Source organism: Crinia signifera, chromosome 4, assembly GCF_055691185.1.
Source record: "Crinia signifera chromosome 4, ASM5569118v1, whole genome shotgun sequence".
NCBI lineage: Eukaryota > Metazoa > Chordata > Amphibia > Anura > Myobatrachidae > Crinia > Crinia signifera.
The window spans coordinates 304,152,807-304,179,771 of NC_139220.1; the positions used below are offsets into that span (position 1 = coordinate 304,152,807).

At 38.8% G+C, this 26,965-nt stretch overlaps 1 protein-coding gene across 1 annotated transcript in view; it reads right to left on the reverse strand.

Moving 5' to 3' along the window:
• Positions 1-26,965, reverse strand: part of LOC146073277 (uncharacterized) — a 67,027-nt gene that overhangs the window by 1,719 nt on the left and 38,343 nt on the right. The window contains 2 exon segments of the mRNA XM_083180457.1: positions 7,031-8,232; positions 21,765-22,853. Of these exon segments, the coding sequence (XP_083036583.1) occupies positions 7,031-8,232; positions 21,765-22,853 (2,291 nt within the window).

Here is a 26,965-nt window from a genome sequence, read left to right on the forward strand (position 1 = left end):
CTGCTAATAACCACTGAATGTGAGGGTTTAAAACTCTTATCCTTCTGTTGCTCTTGGCACTGATAACAAAAAGTGACCAGTGTGTAGGCTGAAACCATATTAGTGCCAGAGGCAAGTGAATTAGCTGTACAATGAAGCATAGAGGATTGTGGCTGTGTTATACTGCAGCAGACTGAACATTACCTCTTGGTGCTGGAACATATCCTTAAACCTACATGTCTCATTATTATACCTGTTTGTCTAGGATTCTTTGCATGTGTGTGTTAAACAAAGTGTCGAAAAGCATTAAAAGACACTTTTTACATAGGAACATACCGAATGTGTGCCCTAATTCCTATGACCCTGTTACTCTGGGTGTGGGGGTGTGCCACCAGTCAATAGTACTTACAAACCTGAAATTGCTGCCATAATCTCTTCTTTGACTCTGAACTATCCTGTGTTCCCCACATTCAATCTGTTTCAAAATTATTTTACATGAATCTAAAAAAATATATCTTGAGTATGATAAGATCCTACATAAGACACTGCTATACAGTAATCCATTGTTTATAAGCTTGTCTGTTATTAGCCAGCTCTAGTATGGTTGTTTGTAATGGAATATACAGTGTAAGATACTTTTTATAATAAATACATTATAATTACGCTGTGCAGCAGGTAAGTATATATAAAGGGGTATCTAGGTGGCAGCTCCATCATAGTATCTTACATATTACTCTGTGCATCAGGTTAGTATATATATAAAGGGGTATCTAGGTGGCAGCTCCATCATAGTATCTTACATATTACTCTGTGCATCAGGTTAGTATATATATAAAGGGGTATCTAGGTGGCAGCTCCATCATAGAATCTTACATATTACTCTGTGCATCAGGTTAGTATATATAAAGGGGTATCTAGGTGGCAGCTCCATCATAGTGTCTTACATATTACTCTGTGCATCAGGTTAGTATATATAAAGGGGTATCTAGGTGGCAGCTCCATCATAGTATCTTACATATTTCTCTGTGTATCAGGTTAGTATATATAAAGGGGTATCTAGGTGGCAGCTCTATCGTAGTATCTTACATATTACTCTGTACATCAGGTTAGTATATATAAAGGGGTATCTAGGTGGCAGCTCCATCATAGTATATTACATATTACTCTGTGCATCAGGTTAGTATATATAAAGGGGTATCTAGGTGACAGCTCCATCATAGTATCTTACATATTACTCTGTGTATCAGGTTAGTATATATATAGGGGTATCTAAGTGGCAGCTCCATCATAGTATCATACATATTACTCTGTGTATCAGGTTAGTATATATACAGGGGCATCTAGGTAGCAGTTCCATCATAGTATCTTACATATTACTCTGTATATAAGGTTAGTATATATAAAGGGGTATCTAGGTGGCAGCTCCATCATAGTATCTTACATATTACTCTGTGCATCAGGTTACTATATATAAAGGGGTATCTAGGTGGCAGCTCCATCATAGTATCTTACATATTGCTCTGTGTATCAGGTTAGTATATATAAAGGGGTAACTAGGCGGCAGCTCCATCATAGTATATTACATATTACTCTGTGTATTAGGTTAGTATATATATAAAGGGGTATCTAGGTGGCAGCTCCATCATAGTATATTACATATTACTCTGTGTATTGGATTAGTATATATAAAGGGGTATCTAGGTGGCAGCTCCATCATAGTATCTTACATATTACTCTGTGCATCAGGTTACTATATATAAAGGGGTAGCTAGGTGGCAGCTCCATCATAGTATCTTACATATTGCTCTGTGTATCAGGTTAGTATATATAAAGGGGTAACTAGGCGGCAGCTCCATCATAGTATATTACATATTACTCTGTGTATTAGGTTAGTATATATATGTAAAGGGGTATCTAGGTGGCAGCTCCATCATAGTATATTACATCTTACTCTGTGTATTGGATTAGTATATATAAAGGGGTATCTAGGTGGCAGCTCCATCATAGTATCTTACATATTACTCTGTTCATCAGGTTAGTATATATAATGGGGTATCTAGGTGGCAGCTCCATCATAGTATCTTACATATTACTCTGTGTATCAGGTTAGTATATATAAAGGGGTAAACATGTGGAATATCTTTAATTCTATTTTGTTGTTTTGCAATACAATAACTATATAATACCAAACATAGAAAATAAAGTTTACAGTATCTCATACTATTATATATAGTTATATTGTTAGACAAACCAATTAACTAATGTTGGTGTAAATCTGTTTAAGTATGAACAACAAGACAATTGCTCCAAAATTTTATCTATACCGATATCTTCATATATTAGTATAATCTTATGTATAATATAAGTACCTTACTCTGGGGATCCTTCCTCTGTCTCTCTTAATCCTCTGTCCTCCCAGCTCTCCAACCAGTAACTGATCCAGCAGCTCCTCCATCAGCCTATTTATAGTCACTCCTCCCCATCTCTCCCCAGTAGTTCCCAGGATGCCCTGCAGGAATTCTTACACTGAGAGGTGACATGTAAATTAGGGTCACATAACATTAGTATACAGTCATTCACCACAGCAGCTCCTCCTGCCCAGCTCCTTGTCTTGCAAATGAGGTGTAAATATTCCTACAGTCACTTACTACAATGGGAAATGCTAATTACACCCTGGCAGGGTAACACCTTGTATTCTAATTAGATCACAGCAGCCTCTGGCCTCCTGTTATGTCACCACAGGGACCTTTTGTTTAGGAGTCACCTATTGTCCAGGCAGAGAGTCACAGTTATACGCGTCCCCTCGCGGGCTTACCAGGTGTCCATGGACACGTGGACACCTGTGAAGCCCGCGAAGGGACGCGTTTACCTGTGAAGGTATCCGCGTGCGCTCGCCACGCTTCGGGCCTCGGTGGCTCGCTGCGCTCGCCACACTATTCTATTCTCACTCCACGCCCTAGTGGATAGTAGGGCATGAAAAGGTCGGAGGACGCGTGCCGCCGCCGCTCGCCACGCTTCGGGTTCACATTGATGGCGGGGTGGCGTCAACTACTTTTGGGGGGACATTTTTATGTTCAGGGGGGTTTTTGCCCCATTTCCCATTGTTCCCTATGATAATTTGGGTAAATTGATCCATTTCACATTGTTTCCTATGGGAAATCGTGGTCATCGCGGGTAAATTGAGCCATTTAACATTGTTCTCTATGGAAAAATCGCGGGCATCGCGTCTGGCCCATCGCACCTGATTTTTTAGCGGCCGCGATGCCTGCGATGGCCCCGATTTTACCCCTGATGACCACGATTAAGATCGTTGTGGCCGTGCTAGGAAACAAGTACCTAATCTTCATATTGTGGGGTGTCATAAATGTGGCAGGAGAAAGTGCATTACTTGTGGATTCTTGATTGATAAAAGCGTGCAATTCACCTCTTCAACCAATAAATCAACCCACAAAATAACTAGCTTCTTAAATTGTAACTCCACGTACGTGATTTATCTAATAACCTGCGATTGTGGTTTACAGTACGTTGGACGCACTATTCGCTCCCTGAATACTAGATTTTTAGAACATAGAAGGAATGTTCTAAATCAAAACAAAGCACATAGTATTTCAGGACATGTGAAAGAAAAGCACCAAGGAAATGTGGAAGTTCTAAAATTGCAAGCCATTGAAGGGATTCCAGTATCAAAAAGGGGCGGGGATCGTTTTTCTACTTTATGTAAAAGGGAAGCTTTCTGGATCTTTGCTATGGGTTCCTTGACCCTTATGGGTCTGAATGAATCAATCGAACTTAATAACATAGGTAACTGAGTTTTGGAGATTCAAGTTTACCCTCTGTCTCTTGTTTTGATTAAACTTAAAGAATTTAAATACATATCCAACTGGCCTCTGATATAACAAAAAATATTTTTTTTCGAATGGAGCAGGAGATACGATTCTTTTGTGCCTCTGCACATGGATGGATCTGCCCCATATCTGTGGATACATATCTGTGCGATATATACACGCGTAGATTCGGAATGAATTATAACATCCAGGATAATTTGATAAATATTCTTTGGAATTTGAATCTAAATATAAACATCTGTGTGTGTATATATGTGCATAGAAAATATAGGTCAATGGTTTATTTTTTTATATATATATATATAAGAAATAATAAATAAAAAATAAAAAATAAATGGGGAAACCTAAGAAGAATAATACTTCATAAACAATATACAAAAAATGAAAGAATAATAAACGACATCGGTATTTTTGTATGCCGGTGATATGTGAACCTGCGGGTTTGAGTGTGTTATGAGCCCTGGATGTGGGAGCCTTATAGGCTGAGCTATATAAGAACGGGTTCGCTTCCTTACCACTTTTTGATATTTGTACATGTTTATGTAATTTCTGTATATATATATATGTAAAAGAATGGGGTGCTAGTTACTACACTATAGAATTTATATGTGATTGGGTCGTATTAGGTTCACGATCCTAAGAAGTGATTATTCTCCTTGATAGTACTTAAATTGATTTATATTTTATTTTAATATCTACTATGCTTTATTCAGCTAATTAGCCATCTATATTTCAACTATTTATACGTTTGTCTAATAGATTTCTATAAATACATAAATTGTCTAATGTTTTGGCCACATATATATTTGTATAGTCTGGTTTTCTAAAAATATATAAACTGTGGGCCAGCTTAATATGGTCGAGCTAAACACACTCTTTAAGAGAGAGTGAGCAGATGGTTATACATGGACATAAGTTAAAATTTGATAGATCCTTTCCTTCTTTGTAAACATGTTTTCTATTTGCAAAATCTATTTTTAAAAGAAAAAACATAAATTGTGCTGATAACTGCGGGAATTGAACCCGACACGGTATGAGGTGTGCTACTCTTGCTTAGCGAGATGCGCCACCCGGCTAATGGAAAAAAATGGGATAAAATAGCATATATAATCCTATGTAAAGAAGAGGAGGAAAATTAGCTAACAAAGTGGCTTCTTCCAAAATAACTAAGGGGGTTATTCTAGTTCATTCTTTCTGACAAAATCCTTCTTACCTCTGACGGGTGGATGCTGAATACCACACTTCTGCATGCAGTGAGGAGAAACATTGTGGCCGTAAGTCTGCTCCCACAGGCGTCCGTCCCCAGCTGAGTGAGTACGGACAGCCTTTGAGTGCAGGAAAAATCAAATATTATATTGCACTCATTATTCTGTAAGCAGCAACCACAATGTATCTATATGTCTCCCTGATCTAAAAAAAAAACCACGGTCAGCACCTGTAACCCGGAGTACAAAGCCATTACTATCTAACCTCATTGAAGGTCTGCTGTAAAACATCTGATACAGCACACAGAACAAGCTTTTCCCACTACGGTTCTATCGTGACTGTTTGAATTAAGCGTCATCCTTGCATAAAAAGCCTTTAAAAATATGGGCAAATAAATAACATCTAAAAAGACTGTGTTGAAAGTGGCACATTAAGCCTCAAGTTCTTGGCTAATGCACATTTGATTGCTTACTAACAAATACCGGTTGGAGAAATCTATTGTTCAAATTCAGAAATATATACACTCATTTAAGTGTTTTAAAGTTGAGCTGGCCAGCCTAACAATTTATTGGATGTCCATGTCCTTCATTTAAACTGTATTTTATTTATATATATTTTTCTTGCTATTATTATATGTATAATGTATTACATGTGTTTTAAGATACATACTAGCTTGTCTGCCTATTGATTAGGTGTGTGCTAATTATAAAGATCAAGATATTATATTAACAAAAAATAAAAAACATATTTTTTACCAGTAATTCCAGTGTCCCAATTGCGCTCTTTATTTATTCTTGTGATATTCTTTGAAATTTTTTGTTTACTCATTGATTCACTTGTTATATAATTTTTTTAAAGATATTAAGCGCTGCTTTATATCTTTCCTGTTGTTTTTTATTCATTTAGGGAGCCGACTACTCCCTCAAAGCAGCAGCTCGTGATTTAGTACACTCATATCAAGCGCTCCATAACTGACTTTTTTATACGGGTTTTTTTTTCAGTTTTGTGCATAACATGACCTGATTGGCCAAAAAATAGGGCATTTTGTGTGTGGCGCTACTAACTGGCATTGTACGAAATAGGAAATTACTATATACTGCAACTATGGTCAAATCAAAGTGGCTGTCTGTGAACTGGGCCCTACAACGCATTCTAAAAACAAAATAAACCACAATGTATTAGAATGAACTGGAATGTACTACCTGGTGGCACACCGACAATGCACATATAGAACTGGGATGTACTACTTGGTGGATAGAGAACTGTGATGCACTACCTGGTTCTACTTTTTGGCATACTGGAATGTACTAGTTGGTGGTATAGAGAGAGAGAACGGGAATGCACTATCTGATGGTATACAGAGAACTGAGATGTTCTACTTGTTTGTATACAGAGAACTGGTTGCACTACCTGGTGATATGCAGAGAACTTGGATGCACTACTTGGTGGAATACTGTAGATAGAATTGGGATGCACTATATGGTGGCATACAGGGAACGTAGATGCCCTAAGATTTGACACAACATGACATGGTTCCTTTGGCCACTATACTTTGGCTTACTGTGCTCTGACACCACCATAGTATGATACAATTACATAGCTCTATAATAACTATAAAAATAATCCCAATGCTATATTTTCTGATTTCATATATTGCAGATTATTTATCAATTGAGTTATCCTTCCTTGAAAACCCAATAAACTATAAACCACTTGGAATGCAAGATAACAGCTACTCTCTCTCCTGCTTGTTGTGTACTATTATACAGTATTAGGTTTCAGTAGTAGCACCCTCTTATGCCAGGGGAATGTGACAAATTATATTTACAAACAAAAAATTATTTCAGGCAATTTTGGGGGGTTTCACCCAATACATTGTTTATTACATTACATTGGTTTATCCTCCACTTGTTAACACAATTGATTGATAGAAAATACAAGTTACATTCAGAAAATAAACATTTCTTCACTTTCAAACATATCAAAGTGATACAAGTTCAAGTGGCACATTCTTCGATCAGATCCCTGGAGTGACTCCTCATGTGACTTAGCAGTGTTATATTTGTAATAAAACACTTGCTGCATTCAGAACATGTAAATGGTCTCTCTCCTGTGTGATTCCTCTGATGTATAACAAGATTTGACTTTTGGATAAAACACTTGCTGCACTCAGAGCATTTATATGGTTTCTCTCCTGTGTGAATCCTCTGGTGTTTAATGAGTTGGTGCTTATCTAGAAAACACTTGCTACATTCTGGGCACTTAAATGGTCTCTCTCCTGTGTGACTCCTCTGATGTTTAACAAGATGATGCTTTTTGTTAAAACACTTGCTACAGTCAGAGCATATAAATGGTTTCTCCCCTGTGTGAATCATCTGATGACAGACAAGCTGTGATATTCGTGTAAAACACTTGCTGCATTCAGAACACTTATATGGTTTCTCTCCTGTGTGAATTCTCTGATGATTAACAAGTTGTTGCTTAGTTTTAAAACACTTGCTACATTCACAACATGTAAATGGCTTTTCTCCTGTGTGATTCCTCAGATGACTCGCAAGGTGGTGCTTGTTGGTAAAACACTTGTTGCATTCATAACATGTAAATGGTTTCTCTCCTGTGTGAATCCTCTGATGTACAACAAGATTCATCTTCTCTGTAAAACACTTGCTACATTCAGAGCATTTAAATGGCTTCTCTCCTGTGTGACTCATCTGATGTCTGACAAGTTGCTGCTTGTTAAAAAACCACATGCTGCATTCAGAACATGTAAATGGTTTCTCTCCTGTGTGAGTTCTCTGATGACTCAGAAATTGTTTCTTGTCTCTATAACATTTGCTACACTCGGAACATGTAAATGGTCTTTCTCCTGTGTGACTCCTCTGATGTCTGAGAAGATGCCGCTTCCCAATAAAACACTTGCTACATTCAGAACATGTAAATGGCTTCTCTCCTGTGTGAATCCTCTGATGGATGAGAAGCTCTGATTTACGTGTAAAGTGTTTGTCACACTCAGAGCACAGATGTAGTCTCTCTCCTGTGTGAATCCTCTGATGGATTTGAAGCTCTGATTTACATGTAAAGCGTTTGTCACACTCAGAGCACGGATGTGGTCTCTCTCCTGTGTGACTCCTCTGATGGATGAGAAGATGTGATTTACGTATAAAGCGTTTGTCACACTCAGAGCACAGATGTGGTCTCTCTCCTGTCAGACTCATCATGTATTAGCTGAGATACAAATTAGTTGTAGAAGGTTTCTCATATGCAGAAAATAACAGCTTTTATGAATCCACCAGATGTGTCAGAAGAAATGACATCTGTACTTGACTTTATCAGAAATCAATGTCCATTTCCACAATGTCTTCTAATATGTCCTGTATGACAGAAAAAGATTATATTAAAAAATATAAAAGTAATGGAAGTACATAAACTTTTACAGTTATAGTGCTACTTTATAAACAGAACATAATAAATGTATGTATATTGTGGTAAGATGGGTTACTTCTCACTTGAATTTTCCACATTCCCATGGGATCATCTCCATCAAAGGGAGACTAAAGCAACATCCTGTGCATTTTTCTGGACCAGTGGAGGTTTGAAATGCCAGGTATTCCTAGTTGCACTGGACCAGCTGCTAATAACCACTGAATGTGAGGGTTTAAAACTCTTATCCTTCTGTTGCTCTTGGCACTGATAACAAAAAGTGACCAGTGTGTAGGCTGAAACCATATTAGTGCCAGAGGCAAGTGAATTAGCTGTACAATGAAGCATAGAGGATTGTGGCTGTGTTATACTGCAGCAGACTGAACATTACCTCTTGGTGCTGGAACATATCCTTAAACCTACATGTCTCATTATTATACCTGTTTGTCTAGGATTCTTTGCATGTGTGTGTTAAACAAAGTGTCGAAAAGCATTAAAAGACACTTTTTACATAGGAACATACCGAATGTGTGCCCTAATTCCTATGACCCTGTTACTCTGGGTGTGGGGGTGTGCCACCAGTCAATAGTACTTACAAACCTGAAATTGCTGCCATAATCTCTTCTTTGACTCTGAACTATCCTGTGTTCCCCACATTCAATCTGTTTCAAAATTATTTTACATGAATCTAAAAAAATATATCTTGAGTATGATAAGATCCTACATAAGACACTGCTATACAGTAATCCATTGTTTATAAGCTTGTATGTTATTAGCCAGCTCTAGTATGGTTGTTTGTAATGGAATATACAGTGTAAGATACTTTTTATAATAAATACATTATAATTACGCTGTGCAGCAGGTAAGTATATATAAAGGGGTATCTAGGTGGCAGCTCCATCATAGTATCTTACATATTACTCTGTGCATCAGGTTAGTATATATATAAAGGGGTATCTAGGTGGCAGCTCCATCATAGTATCTTACATATTACTCTGTGCATCAGGTTAGTATATATATATATATATATATATATATATATATATATATAAAGGGGTATCTAGGTGGCAGCTCCATCATAGTATCTTACATATTACTCTGTGCATCAGGTTAGTATATATAAAGGGGTATCTAGGTGGCAGCTCCATCATAGTATCTTACATATTACTCTGTGCATCAGGTTAGTATATATAAAGGGGTATCTAGGTGGCAGCTCCATCATAGTATCTTACATATTTCTCTGTGTATCAGGTTAGTATATATAAAGGGGTATCTAGGTGGCAGCTCTATCGTAGTATCTTACATATTACTCTGTACATCAGGTTAGTATATATAAAGGGGTATCTAGGTGGCAGCTCCATCATAGTATATTACATATTACTCTGTGCATCAGGTTAGTATATATAAAGGGGTATCTAGGTGACAGCTCCATCATAGTATCTTACATATTACTCTGTGTATCAGGTTAGTATATATATAGGGGTATCTAAGTGGCAGCTCCATCATAGTATCATACATATTACTCTGTGTATCAGGTTAGTATATATACAGGGGCATCTAGGTAGCAGTTCCATCATAGTATCTTACATATTACTCTGTATATAAGGTTAGTATATATAAAGGGGTATCTAGGTGGCAGCTCCATCATAGTATCTTACATATTACTCTGTGCATCAGGTTACTATATATAAAGGGGTATCTAGGTGGCAGCTCCATCATAGTATCTTACATATTGCTCTGTGTATCAGGTTAGTATATATAAAGGGGTAACTAGGCGGCAGCTCCATCATAGTATATTACATATTACTCTGTGTATTAGGTTAGTATATATATAAAGGAGTATCTAGGTGGCAGCTCCATCATAGTATATTACATATTACTCTGTGTATTGGATTAGTATATATAAAGGGGTATCTAGGTGGCAGCTCCATCATAGTATCTTACATATTACTCTGTGCATCAGGTTACTATATATAAAGGGGTAGCTAGGTGGCAGCTCCATCATAGTATCTTACATATTGCTCTGTGTATCAGGTTAGTATATATAAAGGGGTAACTAGGCGGCAGCTCCATCATAGTATATTACATATTACTCTGTGTATTAGGTTAGTATATATATGTAAAGGGGTATCTAGGTGGCAGCTCCATCATAGTATATTACATCTTACTCTGTGTATTGGATTAGTATATATAAAGGGGTATCTAGGTGGCAGCTCCATCATAGTATCTTACATATTACTCTGTTCATCAGGTTAGTATATATAATGGGGTATCTAGGTGGCAGCTCCATCATAGTATCTTACATATTACTCTGTGTATCAGGTTAGTATATATAAAGGGGTAAAAATGTGGAATATCTTTAATTCTATTTTGTTGTTTTGCAATACAATAACTATATAATACCAAACATAGAAAATAAAGTTTACAGTATCTCATACTATTATATATAGTTATATTGTTAGACAAACCAATTAACTAATGTTGGTGTAAATCTGTTTAAGTATGAACAACAAGACAATTGCTCCAAAATTTTATCTATACCGATATCTTCATATATTAGTATAATCTTATGTATAATATAAGTACCTTACTCTGGGGATCCTTCCTCTGTCTCTCTTAATCCTCTGTCCTCCCAGCTCTCCAACCAGTAACTGATCCAGCAGCTCCTCCATCAGCCTATTTATAGTCACTCCTCCCCATCTCTCCCCAGTAGTTCCCAGGATGCCCTGCAGGAATTCTTACACTGAGAGGTGACATGTAAATTATGGTAACATAACATTAGTATACAGTCATTCACCACAGCAGCTCCTCCTGCCCAGCTCCTTGTCTTGCAAATGAGGTGTAAATATTCCTACAGTCACTTACTACAATGGGAAATGCTAATTACACCCTGGCAGGGTAACACCTTGTATTCTAATTAGATCACAGCAGCCTCTGGCCTCCTGTTATGTCACCACAGGGACCTTTTGTTTAGGAGTCACCTATTGTCCAGGCAGAGAGTCAGGAGAAAGTCCTGATCTACATATCAACAGGCGCATATAATTTATTCACTGCTAAGCTATAACATGATTATACAGATATAATTACTGTAACATGAGTGAAATGTTTGTACAAACCTGAATGACACGATGTTTCTCATGACCGTAGCATTTATACACTGTAATCCTGGAGTCCAATAAAATGCAGAATTACAAATGTGAATTTTTCCCCATTCCCCTACAGCAGTGGTAGCCAACCCTAGCCCTCGAGAGCTACCAACTGTTCACATTTTCCAGACAACCTAGCTGCTGCACAGCTGCACTCATTAATCACTGACACATTTTAAAAGCTACACAGATGGAGCTAATTAGCTCACTTGTGATTCTGTGAGGAGACCTGCAAAACATGCACTGTTGGTAGCTCTCGAGGACCAGGGTTGGCTACTCCAGCCCTACAGTAATGCATATTCCAGGTATGGATCATGGGATTGACAAGCACTAGGTCTACAAGCATTAGGTCGACATGCATGAATGTTGACATGACTGAAGGTTGAGGTGCATTAAGGACGACATGATTGTCGGTAGACATGGGTTAGGTCGACAGGGACATCAGGATGACACAAGCATTAAGGCCCCCATACACTAGCCGATTTTGGTCAGATTTCAGCCAGATCAGTCGGATCTGGCCGAAATCGGACCAAAATCGGCTAGTTTTGATGTCCCCTCAGATCCGATGCGCGGTCCCGTGCGCATCGGATCTGCGTCGGGTGGTCGGACCTGCTGCACGTCCGACCACCCGATTTGGGACCTAGTGGGGCGGCGAGGTGGTAGAGGGAGCAGGGGGGGCTGGGGATGCTGCGGGGGACACAGGCGGCATAGAGCCTGGCAGGGGGAGCCGGCAGGAGCTGTCAGTATTGAATAAAAAATAAAGCCCATACAATGCATGGGCGGCCTGTGATTGGCTGAGCGCTCTCTCAGCCAGTCAGCAATTGGCTTAGAGAGCGCTCAGCCAATCACAGGCTGCCCATTCATTGTATAGGCTTTTTTTTTCTAGCACTGACAGCTCCCAACGGCTCCCCCTGCCCGGCTCTATGCCGCCTGTGTCCCCCGCAGCGTCTGTGTCCCACGCAGCGTCCCCAGCAGCGGGGGACACAGACGCTGACCCCCGCAGCGTCCCCAGCAGCGGTGGACACAGACGTGTCCCCCGCAGCGTTCCCAGCCCCCCTGCTCCCACCAGCTCCCACCTCTGTAGCCCTCCCCCCTGCTCCCCGGGTTTTTTACATGTGATAAATCGAGATGATATATCACATGTAAAAAATGGCACATCAAGTGCCAATCTAATCAAGCTCCCCCGGGGAGCAGCCGGGGAAGCTCAGGGGGAAGTCGGGGGCGACTTGTCCTAAGGACAAGTCGCCCTAATGTATGGGGGCCTTTAGGTCGACATAGTGAAGGTCCACATGGTGTTTTTCACTTTGTTGTCCTGAATGTCAGCACATTCGCTCGCCAGGCTTCGGGAACACTATTTTATTCTCCCACCATAACCTAGTGGATGGTCGGGCATGAACTACCACCTGTAGGCTTGACAAAAATGAAAATACCCATGTCGATCTTATGACTGTGGACCTACCCCATGTCGACCTAATGCTTGTGTCGACCTAATGATCCTGTTGACCTAACCTGCATCTACCATCAGTCATGGCAACGTTCATGCATGTCGACCTTTAGTCATGTCAACATTCTGTCATGTCGACATTCAGTGGTTGACTTAATGCTTGTTGACCTTCCCCTTGTCGACCTAGTGACTGTCTCCCCATATCCCAGTGCAAATTTTGGTCCCAATGTGCTGCCATTGATTGCAAAAATGTTTTTTTTTTTTTTTTAAATAAAATATTATTATGAATTAGGATACACAAGATTGTTTTATGAGAAATGTATTTTCTTGGAGGAACTGTGGGTGTGTTGGGACTATTTTGCATATTTTCTGGGACTGCCCAGTCCTGCGGCCGCTATGTAGTGAAGTATTCTCTCTCATTGGGATATCAATTCCTAGTGATCCTGTGGTGGCTCTGCTTCACCATACCCCACTCCCTCTGCTTAGTTGTGATAAATACCTGCTGGGACATATCTTAATCTCCGCTAAGGCAGACATATGACAATTATGGAAATCCCACTCTGTACCTAATATAAAAACCATTATCAATAACATTCACAAACACTTCGTCTTTGAGACGGCTGGATGTAAATATTCCTCTTCGCCTTCCTCAATACATATAAAATGGTTCAAGTGGAGTAAATATCGGGAGAGGCAGGTACAATTTATTATTTACAGTGACCCAGTCGATATTTCCGTCCTTCACTCGCCTGAGTTTGGCGATTCACCTTAATTGGTTTAATTGTTAGTCTGTGGTGTGTGTTTCTATGCATCCCATGTCTTGTCTCCTTTCCTCCTGTGTCTGTTCGTCTTCATTATTTTATTTTTTATTTTTTTTCTCTCTCTTCTTTTTTTTTTCTTTTTCTAATATTACTGCTTTTTCTCCTTTTTTTTGTCCTGGGACAGTTTCCTTTTTTTGTTTATAGCAAGCTATAATTCAGGTATCACCTTACGATTGGGTATCAGATACTTAGCTTCTGTATATGACTCCTGTCTCTGATTGTCTTAAATGTATATGCACACTTAACTTTGTCCTGCCAATAAAAAATTTAATATTTAAAAGAAATGTATTTTTTTGGCATCTTTGCATGTGGTATAGCTGTAAGTATCTTGTACTCAAGAGATATTAAAAGTTTAATAGAACCTGTAAATTTATAATTTGAAAGAAATAACATACTGTATTTTTAATTAAATCAATTAAATGGGAAATGTGTACAAAGAAGTTACTCCAGCAAATACATTTTTATGTATTTTTGAAACATAATACATCATTTGTATTACTGGGAATTTAATTCAAAAACACAGATACAAAAAATTATACTGTATCATATATTTACTAACGATATAACCTTTTAGTTTGTTTTATACGTTTTGGATTACTTTGAAGTTTATTAGCTTTCAATACAAAATCAGACCTACCTTGATTAATGCATCCTTGTCCACAACATTATCAGCCAGGTAGCAATCAACAGCTAATGCTTTTAATTCCGGTTTAAGTATGCTTTAACTTAATAATACAATATTTAAAATGTAACTGCTCTCTTATTACTCTCTGTGATAGATATTTTTTTTTTTAGAAAATGCTTTTGTTTGGTTCAAATTTTAAATATAGTTGTTGAAATCTATATAATAATCACATTAAACAAAGTTATTTTATATGTAGTGAGTTCTTTTGATAAACGTTTAAATATTCTTAATGGTTTCTGAACAGTGTTGGTCTGTGAGAAAATATAGTGTTAATAAAAATTAGTGCTAGGTAGCCGAAGCTATATATATATATAGAGAGAGAGAGATAAAAAAAATGTAATTAAAATGAGAGAGATAGTATTAGTGAGGGAAAAGTGTTAATAGAATATAAGGGCGTGCAGCACTGAAGCCACCCAGCCCAATTAGTCCAGGGGCACCACACCCCACACCATCGTTACCCTAAATTGGGTCTACGATTATTTGATATATCTGAACTAAGAGCTACCTACCTTGGAGCAACCCCAGACTACTCCACATGGCATATCAGGACCTGCATCTCCTCCTAATACAAACTCCTCACTGCCTCTAACAATATACATACAGATAGTGGTAGATGTTCAAATTAGTTCAGTAATACCATTCAGGTGCATGCAAGGAAGGGGTTAATACTGAGTAAGTAAAGCAAGACATTGGTTCCCCCAGCACACTGAATGGTATTAGTAACCAATCTTGAACACTGCATGATAATAGAATTCAGAGATATTGGTTACATATACCTGCGCAGGTGTATGACATGCCCCCAAGCCGCGTCAAGGCTTCTCTGTATATTGGGGGTCCCTAGCGCTATATCTAGGTGCAGGGTGCGGCACCCCAAAAACTTTCATAAGCTAGGAAGCCCAGTGCGGCACGCCAGTGAGATAATATAGTGTTAATAAAAATTTGTGATAGGAAGCCGAAGCTATATATATATATATATATAAAGAGAGAGAAATAAAAAAATTAAATGTAATTAAAATGAGATAGATAGTGTTAGTGACAGAAAAGTGTTAATAGAATATAAGGGCGTGCCGCACTAAACCCGCCCAGCCCAACCAGTCCAGGGGCACCGCACCCCACACCACCGTTACCCTAAATTGGGTCTACGATTAACCAGCAAGTAGCCACATGATAATGGCTCCTTACTTGATATATCTGAACTAAGAGCTACCTACCTTGGAGCAACCCCAGACTACTCCATGTGGCATATCAGGACCTGCATCTCCTCCTAATACAAGCTCCTCACTGCCTCTAACAATGGCCCTTATTTAGATCTGATCGCCGTACAAATTTGTTCTCAAAATGGGCAAAACCATGTGCACTGCAGGTGTGGCAGATGCAAAATATGCAGAGAGAGTTAGATTTATGTGAGTTATTTTGTTTCTGTGCAGGGTAAATACTGGCTGCATTATTTTTACACTGCAATTTAGATTTCAGTTTTAACACACCCCACCCAAACTTAACTCTTTCTGCACATGTTACATCTGTCCCACCTGCAGTGCACATGGTTTTTCCCATTTTGGGAACCAATTTGTACTGCAACCAAATCTGAATGAAGGCCAATATACATACAGATAGTGGTAGATGCTCAAATTAGTTCAGTAATACCATTCAGGTGCATGCAAGGGAGGGGTTAATTCTGAGTAAGTAAAGCAAGACATTGGTTCCCCCGGCACACTGAATAGGTTTAGCAACCAATCTTGAACACTGCATGATAATAGAATTCAGAGATATTGGTTACATATATACCTGCACAGGTGTATGACATGCCCCCAAGCCACGTCAAGGCTTCTCTGTATATTGGGGGTCCCTAGCACTATATCTAGGTGCAGGGTGCGGCACCCCAAAAACCAGCACAAGCCAGAAATCCCAGAGTAGCACACCAGTGAAAATACTATAGTGTTAATAAGGATTAGTGATAAGAAGCCAAAGCTATATATAGATAGTGAGAGAGAGAGAGAGAGAGAGAGAGAGAGAAAATAAATACAAAAATAAAAAAATGTAATGTAATTAAAATATTAAAGAAAGTGTTAGGGAGAAAAAAGTGTTAATATAATGTAAGGGTGTGACACACTAGAGCCACCAAGCCAAACTAGTCCAGGGGCACCGCACCCCACACCACAGTTACCCTAAATTGGGTCTACGATTATCCAGCAAGGATCCACCTGATAATGGCTCCTTACTTAAATATATCTAAACTAAAGGTGCGTACACACGGGGGGAGATATATTGCTAGCATCAGCATCAGAGCTACCTACCTTGAAGCAACCCCAGACTACTCCTTGTGGCATATCAGGACCCACATCTCCTCCTAAAAATTTGCGCAAATATATGTAACCAATATCTCTGAATTCTATTATCATGTAGTGTTACTAATGCCATTCAGTGAGTGAGCTTGGAGAAACCATGTTTTGTTACTTACTCGGTACTACGCCTCCAAGGTAATCTCTATGCAGAAACAGGGATTATCTGCAGCGCTGGGTTAATGTGCAATTCTTTATATGGGGTTCGCAGGTTTTCAAAAATAACAGATTATTCCAGAAGTTTTTTCTTCTTTTACTTAAAAAAACTTTTATTTATGAAGCCAATATATATATATATATAAAAAAAAAAAAAAAACATTTCATCCTGCTAAAGAAATCCCACTGAGAAACATCTAAGTGGTAGGAGATTCTGCCCCCGAGAGGTCCGGTGAGCCTATTTTAAAACTTTTTTCTGCAAGGAACAAGACTGTATACTGTGTTTTATATTTTGAAAATTTTTTATTCATATTTTTTGGAAAAGTTTTTTACTTATATCTTTTGGCAAAAGTTTTTTTTTTATATATTGGCTTCATAAATAAAAGTTTTTTTAAGTAAAAGAAGAAAAAACTTCTGGAATAATCTGTTATTTTTGAAAACCTGCGAACCCCATATAAAGAATTGCATATTAACCCAGCGCTGCAGATAATCCCTGCTTATGCATAGAGATTGTCCTTGAAATAATCATTGAATGAATATTTTCACCTGGGATTCAGCAGCTGCAGGGGGAGAGCGCTTGAGACTGTGTGGACTGACTTTTTTTTAAAGGGAACCCCTCCAAGGGTGCCGCACCCTGCACCTAGATATAGTTCTAGGGACCCCCAATATACAGAGAAGCCTTGACGTGGCTTGGGGGCATATCATACACCTGCGCAGGTATATATGTAAACAATATCTCTGAATTCTATTATCATGTAGTGTTTCATTAAAACAACTTTTATTTTTCCAGTAATATAAGGAAAAATATATTTTTACTTTTACAATATAGTATATTAGGTGTGAATAGTTAAGAAATAAAGTGATCTTAAAAACAATTGTCCACTTTATTTTTTATTAGGTGTATTCAATGATTATACACTTAATTTCACTCAGGAATAGATACTTTCTTGGGTAACTTTCTTAGGATCGTATCTTATATTAATACTGTGTCTTTTTTATTAAGTTCCCTTTTTTGATGAATTCCCCCATCATGCCATTACTAGCTCGCACTAATTGTTATATATAACTCCCTGCGCCTCTTCATGTATTGCAGCAGTGCGCTCTTCTCACTACTTTGACCCAGTGCACTATCTGTCTCCACGCAGGGACAGACGCCAGCACCGTTGCCCGGACAACTGACTGATGTCAGAAGTCATGTGACAGCACACGCTGCCGGAAGTCTGCTCCCTCGCCCAGCGCTACCCTGGTATCACGTAAGTGTGCTTTACTATTTAAATGTGATTGTTACAGCAATACTGTTTTTTTTTCTGCACTTCACCTTTGTTTGGTTATGTTGAGTTGTCAGTTGTCCTGAGGAAGGGGTGTCAGCTCCGAAACTGTAGACAATGAATACTGACGTTTTTTGCACGATAATGATTTAATACAGTTATTCACCGCTTTTTTTGAGTGCCGCCTCCTGTCTTCATTCATTTGAAAACCGCAGTTAGATAGATAGATAGTGGACACTCCGGCACTCTCTGCATAATCAGGTTACGTTCCCGGTGCCTTCCGCGGTTAATACTACCAGAGCGGGCAGTATACCATACAAACATGCATACTCCGGCGGCACCCCGACATACATGAAACACAAGGAGATGCCATATGACGCCTATATATATATATATATATATATATATATATATATATACACACACATACATACACCACCTGGAAAGTCTGTTTTCATCCCTCTGTACCTTGCCCTGTACGAGACCTCACAGGCCCAGCACTGCCTCTGATTAAAAACTCTCCCATAACGAGATCAGTGCTCAGCACAAGCCTCTCAGCCTCTGACCTCTTGTGCAAAGTCTCATGGGATTTAGTAATCTCCCAGTAATGCACTGCACACTTCTGCAGTCAGTGTGTCTGAGATCCCGCTGCTAAGCACCATTAAGCATGAGCAGATAGGTGAAGATGCAGCACTACCCCACTAAACAAAACCTTTAGCTAAAAAGAAATTAAAAAATTCAAATACATGCCAGCCAAAGGGGGGCCCTAGAAAGATACTGACCTCCCTGGCCATGAATCAGACTATGGAACAGGAACAAACATGTACAATCAATAGCAGCAGTAGCGCTTATTCCAATTCTACTATTCAAAAAAGATTTGGGAAAGTGCAAAAAAGGACAATACAAGATCAGTATTTGATAATCTCATCGAAGCCCTAAAGGCCCCCATACACTGGGCCAATTTGTCCAAAGGACGAGTCAGACCAGTTGGTCCTTGACACCCCCGGCAGCTCCCCAGGAGGATCACATGCTCACTTGTGCCATATTTACATGCAATAAGTGCAATTTAATGCATGCAATACTCACTACCCCTGCCGCACAGGGAGGGAGGTCGGGTGGTCGGATGGGCGGCAGGTCCGACCACCAGCTCAAGTCAGTTGCACATGGGACTGCGTATCGTACCTGAGGGGACATCAAACTGAGCTGATTTGGGCCGAATTCATGGCCCGATTCATCATAATCAGCTCAGTGTATGGGCACCTTTAGATCTACACATACATAGACAGTTGATGGTGAGATGTGTCTGCTGTTTAAACTCATTGGATAATTTATTTGGTCTCTAATATGAGTTGTTATTACTTGTTAATTGCTGTGGTGAAACCCCATGGGAGCCGGTGACATCATAGCCCTGTAGGGTGACTGCTGCACTTGCTGAAACCTTCAGAATTGTTGCAATTTCCTGGATGATCTTAATTTCTTAAAGTAAAGACGGACTATCCTCTATATGTGATAACTTGATCTGGTCTTAATCTATTTGCAGTTATTCATCAAAGAAAGATATCTTATCAATTTATGACCCATCAATTTAAGACCCAACCCGGAAAAAACCCGGAAGTAATTGGTTACATAATGATATATTTAAGTATTTTAGTCCATTCTTTATGTATATTATGAATTTGATCTTGTTTTTAGTACATATTATTTATTATGGTTCTGTCTCCGAGTTTGTATCTATAATAGTAGTGATATTATACAAGTGAATCAAATCAATTATGCAAATGACCTAACAGGAAGTCTAGGTATAAATATGAGGACAGGCACAACACCAAGACACCTTGCAAAAGCTGACTGTGTTCAGTAAAACGCGTTGGTGTTATTCAGGAGCTGGTGCCCCAAGAACTTACCTTTCACACCGATCTGCTGATTCACCTGCTGATTCATCTGAATGGATGTCCCATTACTGAGGAGTACCTTGCTTTTTACACCTGGATACAAACCACATTCTGGTTGAGGCTGTCTAGACCTGGTAATTATCACATCCAAAACCACAGGACATTTCCTCCAGTGGTACCCAGGATTTGAAATCCATTACAGGACTTCGCCAAAGGGACTTCAAGCCCGTTTCAGTGCAGGTTTCATTTATCCATACAGTTCTAACCACTATTGTGATTGCACTTGGTCCTTGAATTTGCGATATTTCAATGTTCTTAATTACAATTTTATCAATTTCATTGTGCCATTAAAATGTTTACTTATTGATTCACTTGTTATATATTTTTTTTACAAATATTTAGCGCTGCTTTATATCTTTCCTGTTGTTTTTTATTCATTTAGGGAGCCAACTACTCCCTCAAAGCAGCAGCTCTTGATTAAGTACACTTATATTAAGCACTCCATAACTGACTTTTTTGTCAGTTTTTTTCTCTTTTGTGCATAATATGAACTGGTTTGACAAAAATAGGGCATTTTGTGTGTGGCACTACTTACTGGCATTGTTTGAATTAGGGAATTACTATATACTGCAACTATGGTCTAATCAAAGTGGCTGTCAGTGAACTGGGCCCTACAATGCATACTGAGAACAAAATAAACCACAATGTATTAGAATGAACTGGAATGTACTACCTGGTGGCACACAGAAAACGCACACATAGAACTGGGATGTAATACCTAGTGGGATAGAGAACTGGGATGCACTACCTGGTGACATACAGAGGAATGGTATGTTCTACTTGTTGGCATACTGAGATGTACTAGTTTGTGGTGTAGAGAGAGAGAACTGGAATACACTATCTGGTGGCATACAGAGAACTGAGATGTTCTACTTGTTTGTATAAAAAGAACTGGATGCACTACTTGGTGATATGCAGAGAACTTGGATGCACTACTTGGTGGAATAGATATAATTGGGATGCACTATATGGTGGCATACAGGGAACGTAGATGCCCTATGATTTGACACAACATGACATTGTTCCTTTGGCCACTATACTTTGGCGTACTGTGCTCTGGCACCACTATAGTATGATACAATTACATAGATCTATAATAATTGTGAAAATAATCCCAATGCTATATTTTCTGCTTTAATATATTGCAGATTTTTTATCAATTGGGTTATCCTGCAATTATGAAAACCCAATAAACGATAAACCACTTGGAATAAAACAAGATAACAGCTACTCTCTCTGCTGCTTGTTGTTTACTATTATATTAGCTGTCAGTAGTAGCACCCTCTTATGCCAGGGGAATGTGACAAATTATATTTACATATAAATAAGCATTTCAGGCAATTTTGGGGGGATTGTTTATTACATTACATTGGTTTATCATCCAGTTGTTAACACAATTGATTAATAGAAAATACAAGTTACATTCAGAAAATAAACATTTCTTCACTTTCAAACATATCAAAGTGATACAATTTCAAGTGGAACATTTTTCAATCAGATCACTGGAGTGACTCCTCATGTGATTTAGCAGTGTTATATTTGTAATAAAACACTTGCTGCATTCAGAACATGTAAATGGTTTCTCTCCTGGGTGATTCCTCTGATGTACAACAAGATTCGACTTTTGGATAAAACACTTGCTGCACTCAGAGCATTTATATGGTTTCTCTCCTGTGTGAATCCTCTGATGTACAACAAGTTCTGATTTTCGGATAAAACACTTGTTACACTCAAAACATGTAAATGGTTTCTCTCCTGTGTGAATCATCTGATGTACAACAAGTTCAGATTTTTGGATAAAACACTTGTTACACTCAGAGCATTTATATGGTTTCTCTCCTGTGTGAATCTTCTGATGTCTGACAAGATGATGCTTTTTGTTAAAACACTTGCTACAGTCAGAGCATATAAATGGCTTCTCCCCTGTGTGAATCCTCTGATGACAGACAAGCTGTGATGTCCGTGCAAAACACTTGCTGCATTCAGAACACTTATATGTTTTCTCTCCTGTGTGAATTCTCTGATGATTAACAAGTTGTTGCTTAGTTTTAAAACACTTGCTACATTCACAACATGTAAATGGCTTTTCTCCTGTGTGATTCCTCAGATGACTCGCAAGGTGGTGCTTGTTGGTAAAACACTTGCTGCATTCATAACATGTAAATGGTTTCTCTCCTGTGTGAATCCTCTGATGTACAACAAGTTTCATCTTCTCTGTAAAACACTTGCTACATTCAGAGCATTTAAATGGCTTCTCTCCTGTGTGACTCATCTGATGTCTGATAAGTTGCTGCTTGTTAAAAAAACACATGCTGCATTCAGAACATGTAAATGGTTTATCTCCTGTGTGAGTTCTCTGATGACTCAGAAATTGTTTCTTGTCTCTATAACATTTGCTACACTCGGAACATGTAAATGGTCTTTCTCCTGTGTGACTCCTCTGATGTCTGAGAAGATGCTGCTTCCCAATAAAGCACTTGCTACACTCAGAACATGTAAATGGCTTCTCTCCTGTGTGAATCCTCTGATGTATGACAAGCCGAGATTTACGTGTAAAGCATTTGTCACACTCAGAGCACAGATGTGGTCTCTCTCCTGTCAGACTCATCATGTATTAGATGACAAACAAATTAGCTGTAGAAGTTTCTCCTATCCACAAAATAACAGTTTTATTAAACTACCAGAGGTGTCAGGAGAAATTACGTCTATAGTTGATTTGATCAGAAATCAATGTCCATTTCCTCAATGTCTTCTAAAATGTCCTGTATGACAGATAAAGATTATATTAAAAAATATAAAAGTTACTGAAGTACATCAACTTTTACAGTTACAGTGCTACTGTATAGAAAGAACATGAAACAGGTTGAGCATCCCGTATCCAAATATCCGTTATCCAAATTATTCCGAAAACCATACATTCCAGAAAGTGAACACAATTTTTTTTTTATTAAAACTTACTGGGGACATCTGTAACAGCACTACTGAGGGAATGATATGTATCTGACACTACTGGGGACATCTGTACCAGCACTACTGGGGACATGATATGTATCTGACACTACTGGGGACATCTGTAACAGCACTACTGAGGGAATGATATATAACTGCCACTATATATGTGCAAGACAATGATTGCTTGGCATTTAAATTCAGTGGCTGAGATTGTACACAAACTTTGTTTCATGTTTTGAAACCTTGTTTTATGCACAAATAAAATATATTTGTGTTTATTTCAAGTGTTTGGTGTATATGTACAACATAAATGCAAGATACCTTATCATTGAAATATTAAAATATTCCGAAATATGGAATAATCCATTATCCAAAATTCTCCTGGTCCCGAGCATTTTGTATAAGGTATACTCAACCTGTATTACATATATAGTTACATAGTAGATAAGGCTGAATGAAAACTTGCGTCCATCAAGTTCAACCTAGGTTTTCATAGTTTATCCCTTGTTTATATAGTATATACTGATATTTTTAAAGACATATTATGATTGGTATTCGTACCCCTGGATGTTTTAACCAATAAATGTTTGTCCAACCTTATTTTAAATGTATTTATTGTGTCAGCCGACACCACCTCACCAGGAAGAGAGTTCCATAGTTTGGCTGCCCTGACAGTAAAGAAATTACTTCTTCTTAGGGAACAAAATCTTCTTTCTTCTAATCTAAACTTGTGTCCACGAGTCCTAGAGTCCTTCCTTGCAGTAAAAAGGGTGTTTGACAGTTCCTTATATTGGCCTTTTATATATTTGTACATGTTGAGCATGTCCCCCCTTAAATGTCTCTTCTCTAGTGTAAACAGTCCTAATTTGCTCAATCTATCCTTATGGCTTCAATTCTCTATTCCCTTTATTAGCTTTGTTGCTCTTCCTTGGGTTTTTTCATTGTATGGTGTATTTTTTATAGTGTGGGGCCCAGAATTGTACTCCGTATTCAAGGTGTGGTCTAACCAATGCTTTGTACAGTGGCATAATTACTTTTGAGTCCCTAGTTTCCATGCCCCTTTTTATACATTCTAGAATTCTGTTTGCTTTGTTTGTTGCTATATGACATTGAGAACTACACCCGTTTGTTGTCTATTTGGACTCCTAGATCCTTTTCATGTACTGAATTTCCCAATGCCTCCCCGCTTAGGTTATAACTAGCACACTGGTTTTGTCTCCCAAGGTGCATAACCTTGCATTTATCCACATTCAACCTCATCTTACACTTTTTTTCCACTCATCTAGTTTATTAAGATCATTTTGAAGTGCAGAGACATCCGCAGGTTTATATATATATATATGTATATTGTGGTAAGATGGGTCACCTCTCACTTGAATTTCCCACATTCCCATGGGATCCTCTCCATCAAAGGGACACTAGAGCAAAATCCTGTGCAGGAGGTTTGAAATGCCAGGTATTCCTGGTTGCACTGATCTAATGACCAGTGAATGTGAGGGTTTAAAACTCATCTTTCTTTTGCTCTTGGCACTGATAACAAAAAGTGACCAGTGTGTAGGCTGGAGCCATATTAGTGACAGAGACAAGTGAATTAGCTGTACAATGAAGCATAGAGGATTGTGGCTGTGTTATACTGCAGCAGACTGAACAATAGCACTTGGTGCTGGAACATGTCCTTAAACCTACATGTCTCATTATTATACCTGTTTGTCTAGGATTCTTTGCATGTGTGTGTTAAACAAAGTGTCGAAAAGCATTAAAAGACACTTTTTCCATAGGAACATACCGAATGTGTGCCCTAATTTATATGACCCTGTTACTCTGGGTGTGGAGGTGTGCCACCAGTCAATAGTACTTACAAACTTGAAATCGCTGCCATAATCTCTTCTTTGACTCTGAACTATCCTGTGTTCCCCACATTCAATCTGTTTCAAAATTATTTTACATGAATCTAAAAAAATATATCTGAAGTATGATAAGATCCTACATAAGACACTGCTATACAGTAATCCATTGTTTATAAGCTTGTCTGTTATTAGCCAGCTCTAGTATGGTTGTTTGTAATGGTATATACAGTGTAAGATACTTTTTATAGTAAATACATTATAATTACTCATATTATCATATTATCATATTAAACATCATATTATCTTACATATTACTCTGTGCATCAGGTTAGTATATATAAAGGGGTATCTAGGTGGCAGCTCCATCATAGTATCTTACATATTACTCTGTGCATCAGGTTAGTATATATAAAGGGGTATCTAGGTGGCAGCTCCATCATAGTATCTTACATATTACTCTGTGCATCAGGTTACTATATATTCCATAGACAAAAAACCTTACAGTTTCACATGTCCCATTAAGGCTTCTTACACATGATCTGGCATTTCAGAAACCTGTTGTAACTCTTCCACTCAAACTCCAAAAAGCAATGAAATTCCGATCATTAAGGCTGACGCCTTAATGGACGTGTTCCTTGCGCAATACAGATATGGTACGCCATCACAGCCTGTGGGTAAGTGCAGATTCAGCACTCTCACAGAGTGAGATTGCTGTCACTCACACAATGGTGGAGCTGCTAATTCACAGATTTGTGTGCTCATTGGAATACACACATGCAGTCTATGCAACTGAAGGTCTGAGCTGTTATGTGGCGCACTCATCCTAATAAGTACCTGCAATCATCTAACACTGTCTATCCCACTGAGTTATTAGAACTATACCACTGGGGTCCAAAATCTCACACTCACTACCTACTATCCATTTCATTTAGTATTCACATGCAGATACCACAAACATCTTGCATAATTGCAAAAACTATAATACTCCAACTACTATGTATCTACACTTTCTTCTCCTACAGTATATGCCTCCATGTAACTCTGTCTTCCCCAATCCTTACTGCTGTGTGTTCTCCTATCTATGCTAGTCTGTATTCCCTCATCCACGTCAATGTGTATTCCCCACCTGTGCTGCCCTGTCTTTCCACATCAATGCCACTCTGTTTCCTTCTATCTGCGCCACTGGCTTCCCCTCTATTAGTGATACTGTCTCCCCCTCCATCCAGGCTGCTCTGTCCCCTCATCCATGCCACAGTTTCCTTCCATCTGTACTGCTGTCTCCTCTCTCCATCTGTGTTCCTGTTTTCCCTTCATCATCTTTGCTCTGCCACCCATCCACACTCCTCTGTCTACCCACCATCCCGGCTATGGTCTTTTTCCTATCTGGGCCACCTTTAATTGTTCCACTGTTTCCCACCTAATCGCATCACTCTGTCTTACCTTCCCCAATCTGTGCCACTCTTTTCCACCCATCTGCTTTGTTAGTCCCCATCAGTGCTGCTTAGCCTTCCTACCATCTACGCATTTCTATTGCTCCCCATCCGCACCATACTGCCTCCTACCCCAATCAACACCACTTTTAACCCATCCTCTCGGCTCTGTTTACTGCTCAGACCTTCAGTTGCATAGACTGCATGTGTGTATTCCAATGAGCACACAAATCTGTGAATTAGCAGCTCCACCATTGTGTGAGTGACAGCAATCTCACTCTGTGAGAGTGCTGAATCTGCACTTACCCACAGGCTGTGATGGCGTACCATATCTGTATTGCGCAAGGAACACGTCCATTAAGGCGTCAGCCTTAATGATCGGAATTTCATTGCTTTTTGGAGTTTGAGTGGAAGAGTTACAACAGGTTTCTGAAATGCCAGATCATGTGTAAGAAGCCTTAATGGGACATGTGAA